The sequence below is a fragment of the Hakea prostrata genome, chromosome 8, assembly GCF_041222555.1.
Source record: "Hakea prostrata isolate BN-2017 chromosome 8, UWA_Hpros_2, whole genome shotgun sequence".
Lineage (NCBI taxonomy): Eukaryota > Viridiplantae > Streptophyta > Magnoliopsida > Proteales > Proteaceae > Hakea > Hakea prostrata.
This window is the reverse complement of record NC_142607.1, coordinates 18,200,040-18,218,738: the sequence shown is the minus strand read 5'-3', so window position 1 is coordinate 18,218,738 and position 18,699 is coordinate 18,200,040. Positions and strand designations below refer to the sequence as shown.

The following is an 18,699-nucleotide window of genomic DNA, read 5'->3' as shown; positions in this document are numbered from 1 at the left end:
CAATCAATACTCTATGCACTTCCCGCCGTGCAATCTCTACCTTGATGACTATAGCATCATCATGAGGTAAACAAACGTCTCTTTCGTCTTCCTCGCTAAAGGTGATAGAATCTTCACCATTCAGCTTCTTCCGCTTCAGCGTCTCTCCGGTTCCAACAAATTTGGATTTTGTTTTCAGACTCCAGAGTGACTCGGGCTCTGGTCCCCCGAAGATGGTAAGGATCGGTGACCGAGTAGCTTCAATCACCTCCTTGCCCTTCTTAGACTTCGAGGCCTCCCTTGATCATTCCAAACTAATCGAACGATCCCTTTTAGGAGCAGCCGTACGTGGCTCACGTGGCTCCTCCCTCCTTCTGCTAACAAAACTGGACAGATGTCCCTGAGATATTAATCTCTCAATATCAGCTTTCAAATGACGACAATCATTAGTATAATGACCATAGTCCTTGTGGAATCGGCAATACTTCTCTCGATCCTGCTGCTCTCCGGGTTTCAATAGAATTTTAGGCGGCCACTTCAAAATATTTTTTCTTTTGAGGATATTTAAAATATCCGCCCGAGGAACATTCAATGGAGTGTACTCACTTTTACCGGGGGACCTTTGGCGCCAAGCCAGAGACTTTCCAACCCGATCACGGACATTTTTCTTTGGCTCGCTCGTCAGAGCCTTCTGTCCTTATTGGAGACTTTATTATCTCCTTGGCGCGCGTCTAAAATCTCCATGACTTCAGCACCGTCGGCATCTTTGTACCAACTCGCATAAGTCGCAGGCATATCCTGTAGTAATAACTCCAGGAGTTTCCGATTAGTGAGTCCCGTGAATAGAGCAGTTTTGGCTACTTGTTCATCCAAATTTTCTATCTCATCGTTACTTTGTTGAATCTTTTCAGAAACTCTCTGATTGATTCGTTCTTTCCTTGTCTGACAGCGAACAAGGTTTCTTCTGTTTTCTTGACCTGTATTCCACTTTGGAATCGCCCTATGAATTGGCGCGCCAATTCGTCAAAGTTTACGATCCTTCTAGAGGGGAGGTTTGAAAACCACTTTTGTGCTGCTCCAGTTAGAGATGAACCAAAAACCTTGCATAAAATTTCATCAGAATTACCTGAAACTGCCATGGTCTGTTGGTAATAGGCGATGTGAGCTGTTGGATCTCCGGAGCCATCGAATGTTGAGAAGGTAGGTAAACGGAAGTTACGGGGAAACTGATATCCCGCAATTGGCTCGGCAAAGGGAGTCTTCCGAATGACTGAGTAAATATCCTCGCTATTCTTCCCTTAGCCAACTGCCCTAATTTCTCATTGATGTTGGCCAATTCCTGACCAATCTGGGTCGGGTGATCTTCAGCAATATGATCACGACCTCGATTAACACGATCATCCCGTGCTACTCGATCATCACGAACAACCCATCCTTCCCGAGCATTCCGCTCGTCGCGAACCTTTCGATCATCACGAACGGTTCTTCGACGATGGGTGAGTGAGTTCTTACCCCTGTATCCAACCTTGTATTTGAATCAGTTGTACTCTCTTGCGGTCTGTCGAACCGATCGTCCCGCCTAGGTTGATCATCAATCCTCCTAGGTCCTCGGTCTCCTTCCCGAAAATTCGACCGATATTCGGTCTTCACCAACTCTCGATCACGTGGCAATGCACGTCTCCCCGAATCGCGCCGATCGGGTTCTTGTGGTAAAACCACTCGTCTGGTGAGCATGCGGAGTGCTTGACTCACCTCCAAGAGTTGAATCTTTACCTGATCCAATTGATCTTGGAGTGTATCAGGAGGAGGATTACGTCCTCCCAGGCCACCATCTACCTCGATAGGATTTTGGCTTCCCTGGGGAATATCTGGATTATTCACTCCAGGGATCTGAACACCAGAATTGCGCTGTGCAACGGCTACTGCGGCTGCCGATCTAGTCACCATGGATTTTCAAGTCATTTCCCACAGACAGCGCCAAATGATCCAAAATCTGCTCAGCCCTTAGATCTCTCCGTGATGACCTGCAAAACGAAAGCGTCAGATGTGGCCCGACCGCTGGGGTCGGGAGTCCACCTCCGAAGGCTAAGTCAGTTGATGAGCTTAATCACAAACGGCTCTGCTAGAAGCACAGAGCTAAAGAACGAAGAACTGGGAAAGGCGATCTAGATAGCAGAACGCTGATAGTTTAAGTCTATCAGTATGTATCTGAACCTGAGTCTCAGATTGTGTGTTTTCGATCCCCTCACCTCGTATGGTAGTGAGGTTTATATAGAGTGTATCTTCGAATCTCCTTCGTTGGATGCACTTGAGCCTTCTTCGGGTAGTCGTTGGATCTTAATAGTTAAATCCGTTGAGCAATAGACTTCTACTAGTTTGGACTAGTAGAGGACTCCTGAGATAACCTTTAGGTTATGTGATGATTATCCCTTCGATAATGATTATCCACAGCCGTCAATTCGAGTCTGCCATCATTAGGGTAATTACCCTAATCCATAAGTAGGATTAGGGCACGCTTGTAGCCGAACAAGCTTTCTTCTTCAGCAAGCCATCTTTTGGATCCGGTTCGCTCGGGAGAGAGTCGGTTCCCTCCGTCTCGACCGGGGTCGAGGGTCGGACCAGGTATGAACCCGGTTTGATCATAATTTCTCCGTATCACGTACTAAATCCATCAAGCAAATACCCCAGAAGATCCCATAAAACCCCTAGTTTAAGAAAGTTACATTAGAGTCTGGAACTCAAACTGAGCAAAGACAACTTCAACATAGCCTCTGGAAACCAACCAGTCGGTTAAGGCAGTTGGTTAAGTTGATTGACCGCTCTAGTCTAGAGCAAAATTTCAAGTCCGAAATTCACACTTTTAATTACTCATCATCAAACTGATTTTGGGTTAATTCCAATCTCAACCACGTCCTTAGAACTCTAGAGAGGCCACTTAAACTACCAGATCTCAAAAGGGAATAATTTAGATCTACATCATTTTCTTTGATAAGATCTGCCATTAAATCGGATATAAAAATCCACTCTTCTGGCATGATCTACTCGAAATCATTGATGGGAAAAAATTATATTACTCTCAACCATCACAACAGAACTAGAAAGTGGTTAGAGTTACCTTCACTTAGGATATGAAAGTCAAAGGAAACTCAAAAGATTCTCCCCCAAAAGAGGTTCTCCTCCACCAATTACGTGTTATCTGACTCTTCTTAGTCCACAACAACCTTCAAAAATAAAATAATACGAAATTAGGATGTGGAATACTTTAAATAGGGTGTTGAGGGCAACTTAAGGTTTTTCAGCGGAATTTTCCAATCAACCGCCTTAAGCAATTGCGCCTAGTATTTTTCAGTACTTAGGTGTTAGCACTCCCTGTTGGTTCCTAAGTTTGCTACAACCTTAACCAACATGTGAAGGGCAAAAAAAAATAACCAATATATGAAGGGCTCTTACCTCGCTCATGGACATCTTTTAATTCAACATTTCTTACACTAGATATCCACTTACCCAAGCCATCCAAGTTCCGACTAGATCTTCTTCCAATTCCCAAGACTATATTATTTATCAACAATATCCATATCTATGAGCTCTAGTGCCAAATCTTGAGTTTCAATCCGGATGGCCAACATCTTCTTCCGGCTAGAACTTCGGATACTCGGACTTGCAATTTGGGTTTTGAGTTAGGAATATAGGGGTTATTACATAAGACATTAAAAATAAAATTAAAGGAGTGCAAAAGGGAGTTATATATATATATATTACCAATGATACGTTGTGAATTGTCTTCTAATATTTAAGTTACCACAAAATAATCAAAATATCAAAAGACAAAAACGAGTCCACTAATGTAATGTATTTATTATGCCATGTTAATCAAAACTCAATTACTTTTACCTATAAGAAAGGAGAAATATAAATAATATTTACCTTAGAACATAGGTTAGTAAAATCTTACTCTTCTAAATCGATTTTTTTAGGATAATACTAATAACTTTCTTTAATTTTAAATTGAAAATAAGATTATTACAAAAAAAAAAAAAAAAAAAAATTACGAATTACATTCTAATAATGATTTATTTATCAATCTCTTTGCACTTTCAATTTCATGCTCATTTTATTAATTCATTAATAAAAAATATATATAATAGATATTAGATACTTCATGTTATTGGAGGGTGACGCGTCATCTTTTATTAACAATATATATGGTTACTTTTTTTATACGTTTTTTCATATAAAAAAATAAAAAAAAAAAAAAAAAACGTAATCTATACATCATGCAATTCAAATTTCTCTTGAAAACCTTCTATTTTGAAATTTTACGTAAATGTTTCAAATTAGGATTGATTTATAAAAATTACGCTTAGATGCAATATTTATAGTATAAGGTGTAATTTTTTATTGTTATTTATAGTATAAGGTGTCAGTACGACAATACACATATTTACACTCAGTTAAGCTTGTTAATGTAATGATCATAAAAATACACCAAGAATAGTCTAATTGGAATTTTGATCGTAGAATGTCCTAATTTAAGAATAATGACTCATGACCTTAAATTTAAGGTCTTTAAAATGTACCCTAGTGTGATTAGAATTTTGATTCTAAATCATCATAATTAAATTGGATTAGAATTTTGATTCCAGGTAAGTCAATAATTATTTACATAAAAATTAGGACGGCCCCGAGGGGCAAGCACAGAAGCGGGCCCCGGGTCAATAAATGATTAAATAAGGACAAGCGACGTAGTAATAATGTGACAAAATACCCCCTTAATAATAAGTATAAAAAAAGAAAACAAAGAACAACCAGAGGTGAGACCCCGGGCCACCGTGCCCCACCCCGCGGCAGAACCGGGCCACCGGAGAAAACCACCAAGGGGAGGAGCGCCCACCAAACCACAAGACCCCCCGGCCAAATACGAACCAGGAGGCAAGCCCAACGCACCAAAGACACCCCACACCCCAACCCGAGAAAACCCAAACCCAACACCCCGGGGGAAACCACCGAAAAACACGCCAGACCCCCCCCCATAGGGGGCCGACGAGAACACAGGGAAAACCCCGCAGGCGCGCAGCCGAGGCGACGAGAACAACAAAGCGCGACGCCCGAGACGCGAGGGGGGGAACCAGGGCCCGAGCGCAAGAAGAACACAACAAGAAACACAGCGCCACGGGGAAGAAGGGACCAAACGAAAAGGAGAACCCGGACGAAAAGGAGAAAGGAGAGGAACCAGCGCAAACCAAGAAAACAGAGGCGCGGAGACAAGAGCCGAGGAACACAGGAGAAACCAGACAAACACTGGGACCGGAAAACAAGGAACAACAAGGAAACAAGAGCGAGGACCACCGAGGCACGCGAACACAACAAAAGAAAGAAAAGATAAAACGAAGCGAGGAAGCAAAGGAAAGCCACAACCGAGAAAAAGGAAGGGACCAAGAACCACCACCACACACGAGAAAACGACAGACCAAAACCACAGAACCACAACAAGGCCAACACCCAACGCAACAAAGACGGAAGACGAAACAAGAAGGATTAGACCGAAGGAAAAAAAAAAAAAAAAAAAAAGGAAAACGAGAAGAAAACAAGAACGAGATAGAAAGGAGCAACGAAGGAAGAGAACACGGGCAGGAAAGAAACCAAGGGCCGCAGGGAGATAGAACGAATTGGGTGATGGAAGAAGGGACAAAGACCGAAAGGGAGACGCCGGGAGACAAGGGCCACGCGCCGAACGCGACGAGGGAGAACGCGGGTATCAAAGGCGGGTAAAAGATTTTAGATTTTACATTGTTCTAAATAAACTATTAAAAGAAAATAAATAAATAAAAAAGGGGACGGACAAAAATATCAAAGTTTGTGTTATCCTTCTTTAATCATTTGAACCACGGGAGCCTAGAAAAGAAAAAAATTGCTAAATGACTGGACCAAACCTCGGGGGGATGAAATTACCTAAAATTAATAAGAACATAAGATGCAACAAATGACTTAGTCTATTTTATTTTTATTGTAACATATGAAAACTAAAAAAATAAAATATTTATTTTTACTAAATAAAATAAAAAATAATATAAAATCAAGTAGACTCATTGGATCAAGGGTCAAAATCAGGGCTTGTATAAAGTTTAGTATGAAGCTCAATATCAGGATAAAAGTTAGGGTCAGAATTATGACCAAAATCAATGTCAACATCAAGGCCAAAATCAAGGTTAAGATTAAGACCAAAGTTAGGATTAGTACTAAAGTCAAAATGGGACAAACAGTAATCTCAAGCTTCATCCTTGATTTAGATCCATAATATATTTTAGCATTGACCTGCCCTCATGGCTATAATGTTGAATCTAAGCTCAATTCAAACTCAAAGCGAGACAAATGGGTTAAGATTACTAGGGCCAAACTTACACTACGGACTTTGCTTAGGTCCTCCGCGTTAAGCTGGCCGTCAAATCTGAATTTCTGGTCAAAATTTCGATCTCAACCATTGAAATTTAACGGTCGAGATTCAATTTCAACTAAGATTTCGAATCTGATAATCCAAAATTTCAACTTGACGATCATGCAATTACAAATATGTGTTCTTAAGCATGAAGCCTCCTAGTCATCCGTGGTTGACTGGTACGAACCATATTAGACGTCCCAATCCCTTAAAGATAGAAATAGATAGATGCCGTGGGTGGTGTTCAGATTCTCATTAGACCTCCCTTGTTATTTAGTTTTTTCACTTGTTTTTATTTATATATTTATATACATGGAGATTTGTTACTTGTGCTGTTACTGTAACAGCATGTAACCGAACACACCGGTGACCTTCGTATGGTTTTTTTGTTTGTTTATTTTGAAACCGTCCTTTTCTGCCTATTTATACAGCAAGGCGGAGCAGAGCTCCAATCACCATTTCCCAGTAGCGAACACCTCCTCCTCCTCCTCCTCCTCCTCCTCCCTGATTTTCTGTCTTTTGAAGACGAGCAGAATTTTCCACGGAAACAGATCGATGGCAGCAGTAGATAGCAACGGCAACTCAGGAAATCATTTCGAGATCCCGAAAATCAAGTTCACCAAGCTCTTCATCAATGGAGAATTCGTCGATGCCGTTTCAGGTTCTTCATCTTCTTCTCCCTCTCTATCGTTCAGTTTTGCATGTTTTTTTAATGCTTTTCTCAGTTTCGTTTGATGTTTGTTGATTTTTCTACCGCTTTTTCTCTGGTTCTAGTCCGTTCGGATTCGTTTTCTCTGGTTCTGCGTTCATTTCTGTCTCTTCTTCTTCTTGTCGGTGTTTTTCAAATCAAATTGTAATGTTTCTGATAAATTTGTCAAAAATCACTCAAAATATATAGGATCTCGTGGAAATCAAATCTATAACTTATTGTTCTTCGGATTCCCATCGATAAACCCAAAGCTGAAGAGCTGACCACTTGTTTTTTAGCTCCGTTTTAAAGGTTTTTTCCATCTTCCTGTCCAAAGCTTTTTAAATTAATTGTTTTGCAGCAGCTACAGTAAGTAAGTGACTGCTCTCTCTCTCTCTCTTCTCTGTGAGAGATGTAAATTCTATTTTTATTTACTAAAAACAAGAAACAAAGAGAGAGAGTAAATTATATGGGTCAGTGGCTTAGAGCACAAGGTTCTCGCATTTAAGGATCAAATGCATGGGTCTCACTTGGTGATGCACAGTGTCCATGCTCAGATCTTGATTGAGATTTCGACCTCGAACTACTTCACAGTATGGTGCTGTGCATTAATTGTATATCATTGAAGTTGAGCCCCAAATGTACATGATATAGTACACCGTGCCATGTTGATGTTTCTACTTTCTCTATCCTCGTGGATAAAGAATAGTACTATTTTCGTCATTTGGTACTTCGTCATTTGGTGCGATTATTACAAAAGACATTCATTTTACGCGCATTCAAAGGTAGGATCCTTCTTGAATGTGTAGTGAAGAAATGTGAAAATAATATTATCTTCCTTTTTCGAAATTAAAGGATCAAAATGATAAGATTCAACCATGAATAAATATTCCAACTAAATTACTTTTATTAGATTTTATCCTAACTTTTAAGTTGAAATATTCTATATATTTAAATCTTATAATTCATTTCTAGGAAGAAAAAAAAATCGAAAATCCCTCAGTTTAGGGAAGGTGATTAAAAAAATAATAATATGCACATCTTATGCAAATTAAGGTTTCCATGAATGATGTTTATCTGCCAGGTTTTCTTGAAATACTCTTTAGATGGTAATTAGAGAGAGACTCCATTTAAGTTCACACGCCGCTTGGCCAGCCTCAAATTGCGAAAAGTGACACATTTCTGTTTTATTCTTAGTTTGCGTTTTCTCTATTTTTTTTTTTTTAAAGTTTTTAAAATGCTGTTGTTCCTGTCTTATTAGTTTGGATCCAAAATATATTTAATTTAAAATGAAATTAAAATAGAATTTGATAATAGCATATAAGCTAGGGGCCCACCTTGCCGTGTTGCTTAGCGTTTTGGATTACTTGATAAATGATTCTCTTTCATTTATTTGAAGTTATTTAATGGTTTTTTTTACTTCATTTATTCTCTCATCTCTTGCTGCCCATGTCAGTCTTCCCCATGCATTAACTGGTCAAGTGAGTGAATTCAAAATACAAAAAAATTTGGCTGAGTCATGGTGGAGCTGGTCTTGCTATAATAATCGGTAAATTAGATTATTGAGTTAGAATGAACATATGAATCACGAATAAAGTGGTGTATAAAATTTTTTTATTTTTTATTAGAGATTTCCAATCAATTTTCAAAATGACATTATAAAAAGCATTACCCAAAACTTTAAGACGAAAATCTTAAATTTAACAGTGACCAAACTGTCTGTTTCTATGATTAACCTGACGTATTAAATCACTTGAGTCATCCATTAGAAGAAGTCGTTATGTGTCTAATTATGAAATTAGAGCACACATCACTCGAGTAAGACTATATAGAAAAATTACACATAGACTTTATTTGTGTGAAAGCCTTCAACACCAAATTTGCCCCGGTTAAGGGTATATGTAGAGTCCACAATAATGACATGGGTCATGGAAAATTTGATAATGTATTTATGTACATGAAGATAAGCTTTCCTCATCAATATTGATTATATTCCATTATCAACCCACACTAGCCTGTCAGACAAGTTAATATTCAACCAGACCAGACTGGTCAAACAAGTTAAACCATCTTTAAGACTCGTGAATCATGAACCATGAACCATGAACCATGGAATACGTTGGAGAGACCCAAAACCAGATAGGGTTGAGATGGTTTCAACATCATTGATTAGGGTTGGGAATCTTTTGGTTAGACGTGTTAAACTATGGTTTGCGTCCCCTCTAATCATGGGTTATTCTTTTTTAATTGGAATTAGGAAATACTTTTGAAACGGTCGATCCACGAAGTGGGGAAGTAATAACGAGGGTAGCTGAAGGAGACAAAGAAGACGTTGACTTGGCTGTTAAGGCTGCTCGAGAAGCTTTTGACCATGGAAAATGGCCTCGCATGTCTGGCGTTGTAAGTTTCTCTCTCCCTTCCTTCCTTCCTTCCTTCCAATTTTCTTTTCTTCTTTCATAATTTTGATGTATCGAGATTCAAAATAGGCTTGTGTTGGGCCGGGCCCACGGTTACTGGGCCAAGCTTGCACCCAAACCCATGCCAGTCAATCTTCTATTCTTCTTTAAATTTTAAAATTTTTTTTTAACATTTAATTTGATGTGTACGAGGGAAGAAACCCTAACCCATATCTTATTGAAACCCAAAATAAGCTTAGGTGGGCCTGGCCCACAGAGACTGGGCCAAACTTGCACCCTTACAAATGCTGGCTCAGTCCATGAGTTGAAACCCATGCCTTATTAGAGTCCAAATAGGCTTGGGTGGACCTGGCCCACGATAACTGGGCCAAACTTGCACCGTTGTAAATGTTGGGCCCGTCTAACCCAAACCCATACCTTATTAGGGCCCAACTAGGCTGGGTGGGCTGGGCTCGGGTCACTGGACCAATCTTGCAGTCTAATCTTTTTCCTTTTATCCATCGCTTACCATGTAAGTATCTAATTTCTTTTTTCCTTTTATCCATCGCTTACCATGTAAGTATGTAATTTCTTTTAGCCTCGATTGAGCCTTTTGGTCTGTTAAGGCCTTTGTTTTTGAGTCCAGATCCTCCACCCGTCAGGGTAGAGGTCTACGCTCTCTTCACACATTTTTATCACACAGCTAGGGCCCACCGGGAATCCCATTAGAGGTGGGCTGCACCCCTAATGTGTGATGGAGAAATTGTGAGAGGAGGAAGCATAGACCTCTACACTGACAAGTAGTATTAGCACTCAAGGGTAGGTCCCACTCCTAATGTGTAGTGGAAAAATTGTGAGAAAAGGGAGCATAGACCTGTACACTGACAAGTAGAATTCCAGACTCTCTTTTATCCATGGATGGCACAAGGCACATAGAGGGACAAGATGATAAGAATTGTGCCACTTTGGCCTTTCTCTGTTATCATTTGATGTCCATTTTTCAATTGTGATAGTATATCTAACTCTTGTGTTTTGGTGAATTTGCAGGAGAGGGGAAAGCTAATGATGAAATTTGCTGACTTAATAGATCAAAATGTAGAAGAATTGGCAGCATTGGATGCTATAGATGGTGGGAAATTGTTTGGTATTGGAAAAGTGTTGGACATCCCTGCTGCTGCTGACACTTATCGTTATTTCGCTGGTGCTGCTGACAAGATCCATGGGGAGACATTGAAGATGTCAAGGGAGCTTCAAGGCTACACCTTGCGTGAGCCCATTGGTGTTGTTGGTCATATTATTCCTTGGAACTTCCCTTCTGTAATGTTTGCCATGAAGACTGCCCCTGCCTTGGCTGCCGGCTGTACCATGATTGTTAAGCCTGCTGAGCAGACTCCACTCTCTGCTCTCTTCTTTGGACATCTTTCTAAGCTGGTAAACCACAAACTTCACTTCATCTGATTAGGTTTTGTTAAGTTGAATCTCTCACTCCCCCTCTAATCTGTGAAACAATCTGAGACTAAAAGATTTGATTTAAAATATTCTCAAGATGTCACAAAATGGGTTTAAGTGACAGAAGACCATCTAGAGTAAGTCGAACAACTTCAAGAAATGACCTAGATCATTAAGCCAGCCTTGTATGCAACAGGCTAAAATGCTTGATTAACATGTTGCATCAGTTACAGTTTTTGGTGCATCAGTGAAGCAGCTATAAAAGGCAGTGTGCTCACACAAATCTAATCTTATACTACTGTGTTCACTAGATTTTCTTAATCACTTCTTCTTTCATGGATCAGGCTGGAATACCTGATGGAGTGGTAAATGTTGTTACTGGGTTTGGCCGTACAGCTGGTGCTGCCATTAGCTCTCACATGGATGTTGACAAAGTAACATCTCTTTTCCCTTTATAAACTGTAGATATAGAAAAGCTAGTTCTTTTGGGTCCAAAAATAGGAGATACATTTGGTTGATATCCAAGTGTTTGTTCTGGTGATTGATTCTATTCAGGTCAGTTTTACGGGATCCACAGATGTTGGACGATTAGTTATGCAATCTGCAGCAAAGAGCAATTTGAAATCTGTAACACTTGAATTGGGTGGGAAGTCCCCACTTATAATTTTCGATGATGCTGATATAGAGACAGCTACTGATCTTGCTCTCATGGGTATCTTATTTAACAAGGTAAAATTTTCTTTGCTAAATTCTCTCAGCTAGTAAACCTAGTTCAGTAATTTAATCTCACAGATTGGATCAATGTTCAGGGAGAAATCTGCGTAGCAGGTTCTCGAGTCTTTGTCCAAGAAGGGATTTATGATGAATTTGTTAAAAAGGTAGCAGAGAAGGCAAAAACATGGGTGGTTGGTGACCCATTTGATCCTCGTACTCAACAAGGTCCCCAGGTAAGGTTTTACCAGTTCCTAATATTTTTCATTCCACAAATCAAAATAAAAAATGTTGATGACTATCTTTGGATCAGTTAAGATATTCCACTGGGTTCAGTTCCCCTGTTTAAGCAGCTTTTTCTTTGGATTCACATTGGTTTTGCAGCATGATCTAATACATTACATGAGATCTACAGGGGAACCTTAAAGAAATAAGAGACCCAAGTATCATATTCTGACCTCTCACCTTGTGTTCTTCAGGTTGATAAGAGGCAATTCGAGAGAATCCTATCATACATTGAACATGGCAAGAACGAGGGGGCCACCTTGTTAACAGGGGGAAAAGCATGCGGTGACAAGGGTTATTACATTGAACCAACCATTTTCACAGATGTGAAGGTAATAAGTTTATCATCTCTCTTAATTATCATGAATTAAGGAATCCAAAGCCTATGACTAAAACTGATTTTTTGGATCATGATTGCTGACAATTCCAGGACGATATGACAATAGCAAGGGATGAGATATTTGGACCTGTGATGTCTCTCATGAAGTTCAAGTAAGTTTCTCCTTTAATCACTTCCAGGCTAAGAAGATATCATTTCTTCTTGAAGACACTCTTGATGACTCAATCTCTTGAACATGTCTGAGTTTCTTCTATTGTACAAACTGTAGGACTGTTGAGGAGGCGATTCAGAGAGGCAACAGCACCAGGTATGGCCTAGCAGCTGGAATAGTGACCAAGGACTTGAATGTTGCCAACACTGTGTCAAGATCAATTCGTGCTGGAGTGATTTGGATAAACTGTTATTTCGCTTTCGATAGAGACTGTCCTTATGGTGGATATAAGATGAGTGGATTTGGTAGAGACAATGGATTGCATTCCCTTGAGCAGTATCTGCAAACCAAGTCTGTTGTAACTCCCATTTTCAATTCTCCATGGCTCTAAATCAGGACGGATTGGCCCTATCCCTATCCCTGATTGGCCCTAATCATGTCCCTATCCCTAATCAAATTTGAATCATATGTATAATTGATATGCATGATATAACTTTTATGAATTTTGAGTATAACCTATTGATCAATTTGAACCACTTAACATATAATAATATTGGTCTATTACAAACACATATATAGTTAAGAGGTTAACAAATGTAATTTGATGTTAATGTCTAGAGTTTGATACTTTTAATTATTCTAATTTTAAAATATGTTTTATTAATATATATATAAGATGTCACACCCTACTCGACGGTATCAAACCCGCCCCGACAAACCATGGGTGTAATCCATAGCCACAAGATCCCCAGTCACACTATCAGTAGTAATAAGACACATAAACCCATAATCAAGAGCTAATAGAGAAATTCAATATTAATTAAAGAAACAAAGTTCCAAAATCTGTGAATGAATATTGAATGAATCAAATAAGAATGTATTAGCGGAAGCAAAATTATCAAAAATGTGTCTCATCAAGTTTTCTTATTGTTTTTCAACAGTTTAGGGTATTCTATCTCAAAACTCTCAATTAAAGGAGTCATTCGTCGCCCTATCCATGCGGCGGACAACCTGGACTCTTTTCCCATCAATGGGTGTCGTAAGAGCATTCCATGCACCCGCAGGAAGCTTCGTGTTCATGATGACTACGTCCCAATGGCATATCCAATATCTCTTCAGAGGTATCCTCCCATGCATAGGGAATTTCTCATGTTTCTGTAAAGGCATCTAAAGAAAACACAGGAAATCCACAAAGATTCAATAAGACAATAGTTCCATAGTGATGGGTGTCGAATCCACCAAAGATAATCCTTATCTCAACTGAATTTATATTAGTAGTGAGTAGGGTCGAATCCACAGAGATTGGTGAATATTTATTCTTTGATAAAAATTGGGGAGTTTTGAATCAACAAATTAAATAAAAATAAACGAATGTAGTAGTTAACAAGAAAATTAGAATAATAAAAACTTTCGATCAAGATTCAACTTCAGAATTGATTCTCTCAATTGATCATTGACTTAAAAAATAAAAACTTTAATTTCAGGTATATTGGTTATGGTCATTGAGGATCAGTCCTCTAACAACCAATATTTCCCTACTTTATCGATAACCTTCAGATCTGTCCTTTGAGTTATTCCCTAATTAATAAACATAACCTTCGGATCTGTCCTTTGAGTTATGTCTATTAATCGCATTTAAAATTAAAAGACCCAATCTCTAGTCAATAAACCCGGAAAAGCCTTGTTTATTTAAACTAGGATATACATTCTCATAGCAAACTCTCCAGGGCATTGATTACCCATTCGAGAATGCTATTTGTCACTTATATAAGAATTGACTGAGTATTGTATTAATCATAAAACAACACGCCTCTTGTCTAAGGATTAATACAATAACATAATAAATATAGAAAACGCATAAATACCTGAGAATTAAAGAAAACTGATAATCCAAATTCTCACAATTGGTGAAAATCAAACTTCCATTAATCTTGATCGAAAGTTAGAATTAGCTAGACATGGAAAAGAAAAACAAATAAATGAAAATAGAAAACATTATGCCGTTCTTCCTCAGAACTGTGGCTTCCTCTTGTTGTAGCTTGTGTGTGTTCTTCAATCTCTGAAAATGTGTTTCTTCTTATAGAGGATTCCTGTCAATTCTGCATTCTTTCCAAATCTGTTATTTCTATCGTTCGCTTTGGCAATGCAATTCTTCCCAATTCAGTTGTTTCCTTTTTTCATCTTTGCCAATGCAATGGTTTCCAATTTAGTCCCTTTCCAATTCAGCTTCTTCCTTAGATGTCTGATCGCAAGAGAGAACAAAATATTTGCTTGCTGAATTAAGACTTTTTACGAAAATCCTTTGATTTGGGCAAGATCAAACCTCTAGCTTTGGACATAATCAAATCTTCCATCTTAATTTGGGTGTGATTCTTTGATTTGATTTAAAAATGTGCCAATATGGTTCTAACCATTCTTTTTATAGATTTGATATCCGAATGCTATAATCTGTCCATATCCAAATAAAACAACCAATTAGTCTCATTAAAATATAAAGGGTTTGATATAATATTAATGCAATTAAATGACCTATCAAATTCCCCCACACTTAAACCATTGCTTGTCCTCAAGCATTATTTTAAAAATTCTTTTCTTCCAAGATTTCAAAAATATATTGAATTCCAACTAAGACTCAACAATTTCAACTAAACTTCATCAATCGACATGAATGAACTAGTTTCAATAAATCATCAGATTCAAGATGCATCAAGATCCAATACCCTCTCATTTGGATTCACTCTATACACTCAGTGTTTAAGGGTAACAAAGTCACTCAAATCAATCACAGAAGAATAATTACTATATGCTCGTAAAGAAATCACACCTCCACCACTAAGCATTGAATTAAACACATACATCAAAAGGTATTAATTGATATTTCATATCAGTAACTCAACCATCCTTTGATTTGGGTTCAATAGAATGAAAAGAACAAAAAAGGTTAATGAAGTTTATACAGTGGTATATTATCAAAAGAAAAGGTCAAGGCTCAAAGTGGGCTCCTAGAGGTAATAATCAAGGATAGGCTATCAAAAGAAAGCTAAAAAGTGGTAAATCCTAGGTGCACTTGTCATTTGTATGCATTTAATCCAATTATATGATTTCAGCATGCAAAACTAAACAAGTTCTAGAAGTATCCAACCATAAAAGATTATCACTCAATCAAGAAAATCAGAGCAAAACTAATGATATATGCTCTTAGGCTCAAAAAAATTTCAAAAAATTTCACCCACAAAAAGTATAAATGTGTGATCCCCTCCCCCACACTTAAATTTAACAATGTCTCCATTGTCATAGAAATAAGAGAATCTAGGAATACTCCCCTCATATATAGAATAGTGGACTGAAGCTGAGCAATCAAGCGGAAGGCGAAGAGTTAAAAAAAACTGGTTGTCAGAAAAGAAAAAAATTAAATTAAGATTTCTAACAATAAAAAAAAAAACAAGTAATTAATGAAATCAATAAAAAAAAAGAAGAAAATAATTAAAGTAAAGAAAATTGGGTTGCCTCCCATTAGCGCCTTCATTTAACGTCTTTGGCTAGACCTGGTGCATTTTCATTCCTTGTATTCTAGAATACCAAGCTCAATTTCAACATTATGCACTTGAAAACCTTCATAAAAAGGTTTTAACCGATGACCATTAACCTTGAAAATTTTATTAATCTCAAAACTTTGGATTTCAACTGCACCATGAGAGAAGACATTAGTAACGACAAAAGGTCCTAACCATCTAGAACGCAGTTTTCCTGGAAACAATTTCAATCTAGATTGGTAGAGCAAAACTTTTTGACCAATTGTAAAATTCTTACCTCGCAATTGCTGATCATGGAAAGCCTTTGTTTTATCTTTATAAATCCTTGAACTCTCATAGGCTTCGTTGCGAATTTCTTCCAACTCTTGTAACTGAAGCTTTCGTTGTTCTCCAACTTTGTCCATTTCCATATTGCATTGTTTTACAGCCCAAAATGCCCTATGCTCCATCTCGACAGGAAGATGACAAGCTTTCCCAAACACTAAACGGTAAGGAGACATACCTATAGGTGTTTTGTAGGCTGTCCGATAGGCCCACAATGCATCATTAAGTTTTAAACTTCAATCTTTTCGATTTGGATTTACCGTTTTCTCAAGAATGGACTTGACTTCTCGGTTTGACACCTCAGCTTGCCCACTTGTTTGTGGATGGTATGTAGTGGACACACGATGAGTGACATTATACTTGCGGAACAATGCTTCAATCACTTTATTGCAGAAATGAGTGTCTCTATCACTAATCATTGCCTTGGGTGTGCCAAATCTAACAAAAATCTGTGACTTGACAAAATCCACAACCACTTTAGAATCATTAGTTCGGGTAGCTTTAGCCTCCACCCATTTAGAGACATAATCCACAGCAAGAATTATATAAAAATTACCAAAAGAATTAGGAAAAGGACCCATGAAATCTATACCCCGGACATAAAAAATTTCACAAATAAGTATAGGGATAAGGGGTAATTGATCTCTATGTCCTAAGTTTCCAGTTTTTTGACAACGCTCACATGATTTACAAAACCTATATGCATCATGAAACAAATTTGGCCAATATAACCCACATTCTAGAACTTTTCGAGCCGTTCTTTTTTTACCAAAATGTCCACCACAAGCATATGAATGATAGAATTGTAAGATGGATGATATTTCTTGTTGATGGACACATCTGTGAATAATTAAATCCGAACAATTCTTCCAAAGGTAAGGATCGTCCCACACATAATATTTGGCATCACTTTTTATTTTATCTTTTTGAGCTCTAGATAAATCCTTAGGTAGAGTTTTAGTAACTAAATAGTTAACTATATCTGCATACCAAGGAACCTCATTAAGGAAAAAGAGATGCTCATCTGGGAAATTGTCTTGTAGTGGAGATGAGTCTTCACTTGAAATCAATCTACTCAAGTGGCCGGCAACTAAATTTTCTGCACCTTTCTTGTCACGGATCTCCAAATCAAATTCTTGTAACAAGAGTATCCAACGGATCAACCTCGGTTTTGCTTCTTTCTTTGAAAACAAATATTTCAGAGCTGCATGATCAGAGTAAATAACAATTTTAGTACCCAATAAATAAGAACGGAATTTTTCTAAAGCAAATACAATAGCTAAAAGTTCTTTTTCCGTTGTTGAATAATTGCATTGTGCACTGTCAAGAGTTCTTGAAGCATAATAAATGACGTGAAACTCTCTTCCAAATTTTTGTCCAAGAACAACTCCTATTGCATAGTTACTTGCGTCACACATGATTTCAAAAGGGTGGTTCCAATCTGGTGATCTGATGATGGGGGCTGAAATCAACTTGTCTTTTAAAATGTCAAAAGCTTCCTTGCACGCTTTATCAAAGTCAAATGCTACATCCTTTTGCAATAGTCCGCACAAAGGTTGTGTGATTTTGGAGAAGTTCTTGATAAAGCGACGATAAAATCCTGCATGCCCCAAAAAAGAATGAATCTCCCGTTAAGTTACAGGATAAGGCAATGATTTTATAATATCAATTTTTGACTTATCAACCTCTATACCTTTTGCAGAAACGATATGTCCAAGAATAAGTCATTGATCTACCATAAAGTGACATTTTTCATAATTCAAAACAAGATTAGCTTCTATACATCTCTGCAACACTTTTGTTAGGTTAGTTAGACTTAGGTTAGTTAGACATATATCAAAAGAATCACCATAGGCTATAAAATCATCCATAAACACTTCTATGATGTTCTCAACATACTCAGAAAAAATACTAACCATGCATCTCTGGAATGTAGCAGGCGCATTGCAAAGTCCAAATGGCATCCGTCGGTAAGCAAAAGTACCAAAAGGACATGTAAATGTGGTTTTCTCTTGATCCTCTAGTGCAACTAGAACTTGATGAAAACCTGAAAAGCCATCCAAACAACAATAATGAGATTTTCCCGCTAACCGTTCAAGCATTTGATCAATAAATGGGAGAGGAAAATGATCCTTCCTAGTTGATGCATTCAATTTACGATAATCTATACAAACTCTCCATCCGTTCTGGATTCGGGTGGGCACCAACTCACCATTCTCATTTTGAATCACAGTGATGCCAGTTTTCTTTGGAACTACCTGAACTGGACTTACCCATTTGCTATATGAGATTGGATAGATCATACATGTATCAAGGAGTTTTAAAATTTCATTTTTCACTACCTCCATCATAGGTGGGTTCAAACGGCGTTGAGGTTGCCTAGAAGGTTTACAATTCTCTTCAAGCAGGA

General features: G+C 38.0%; 1 protein-coding gene across 1 annotated transcript; it reads left to right on the top strand.

Moving 5' to 3' along the window:
- The first annotated feature begins 6,887 nt into the window (after window positions 1-6,887).
- Window positions 6,888-13,177, top strand: LOC149007355 (aldehyde dehydrogenase family 2 member C4-like). The gene is made up of 9 exons (XM_089165418.1): window positions 6,888-7,073; window positions 9,358-9,500; window positions 10,544-10,927; window positions 11,290-11,379; window positions 11,501-11,674; window positions 11,755-11,892; window positions 12,136-12,273; window positions 12,372-12,433; window positions 12,550-13,177. The coding sequence occupies exons 1-9, from the start codon at window positions 6,968-6,970 to the stop codon at window positions 12,821-12,823; spliced, it is 1,509 nt and encodes a 502-aa protein (XP_089021544.1). The 5' UTR covers window positions 6,888-6,967; the 3' UTR covers window positions 12,824-13,177.
- Window positions 13,178-18,699: the final 5,522 nt, after the last annotated feature.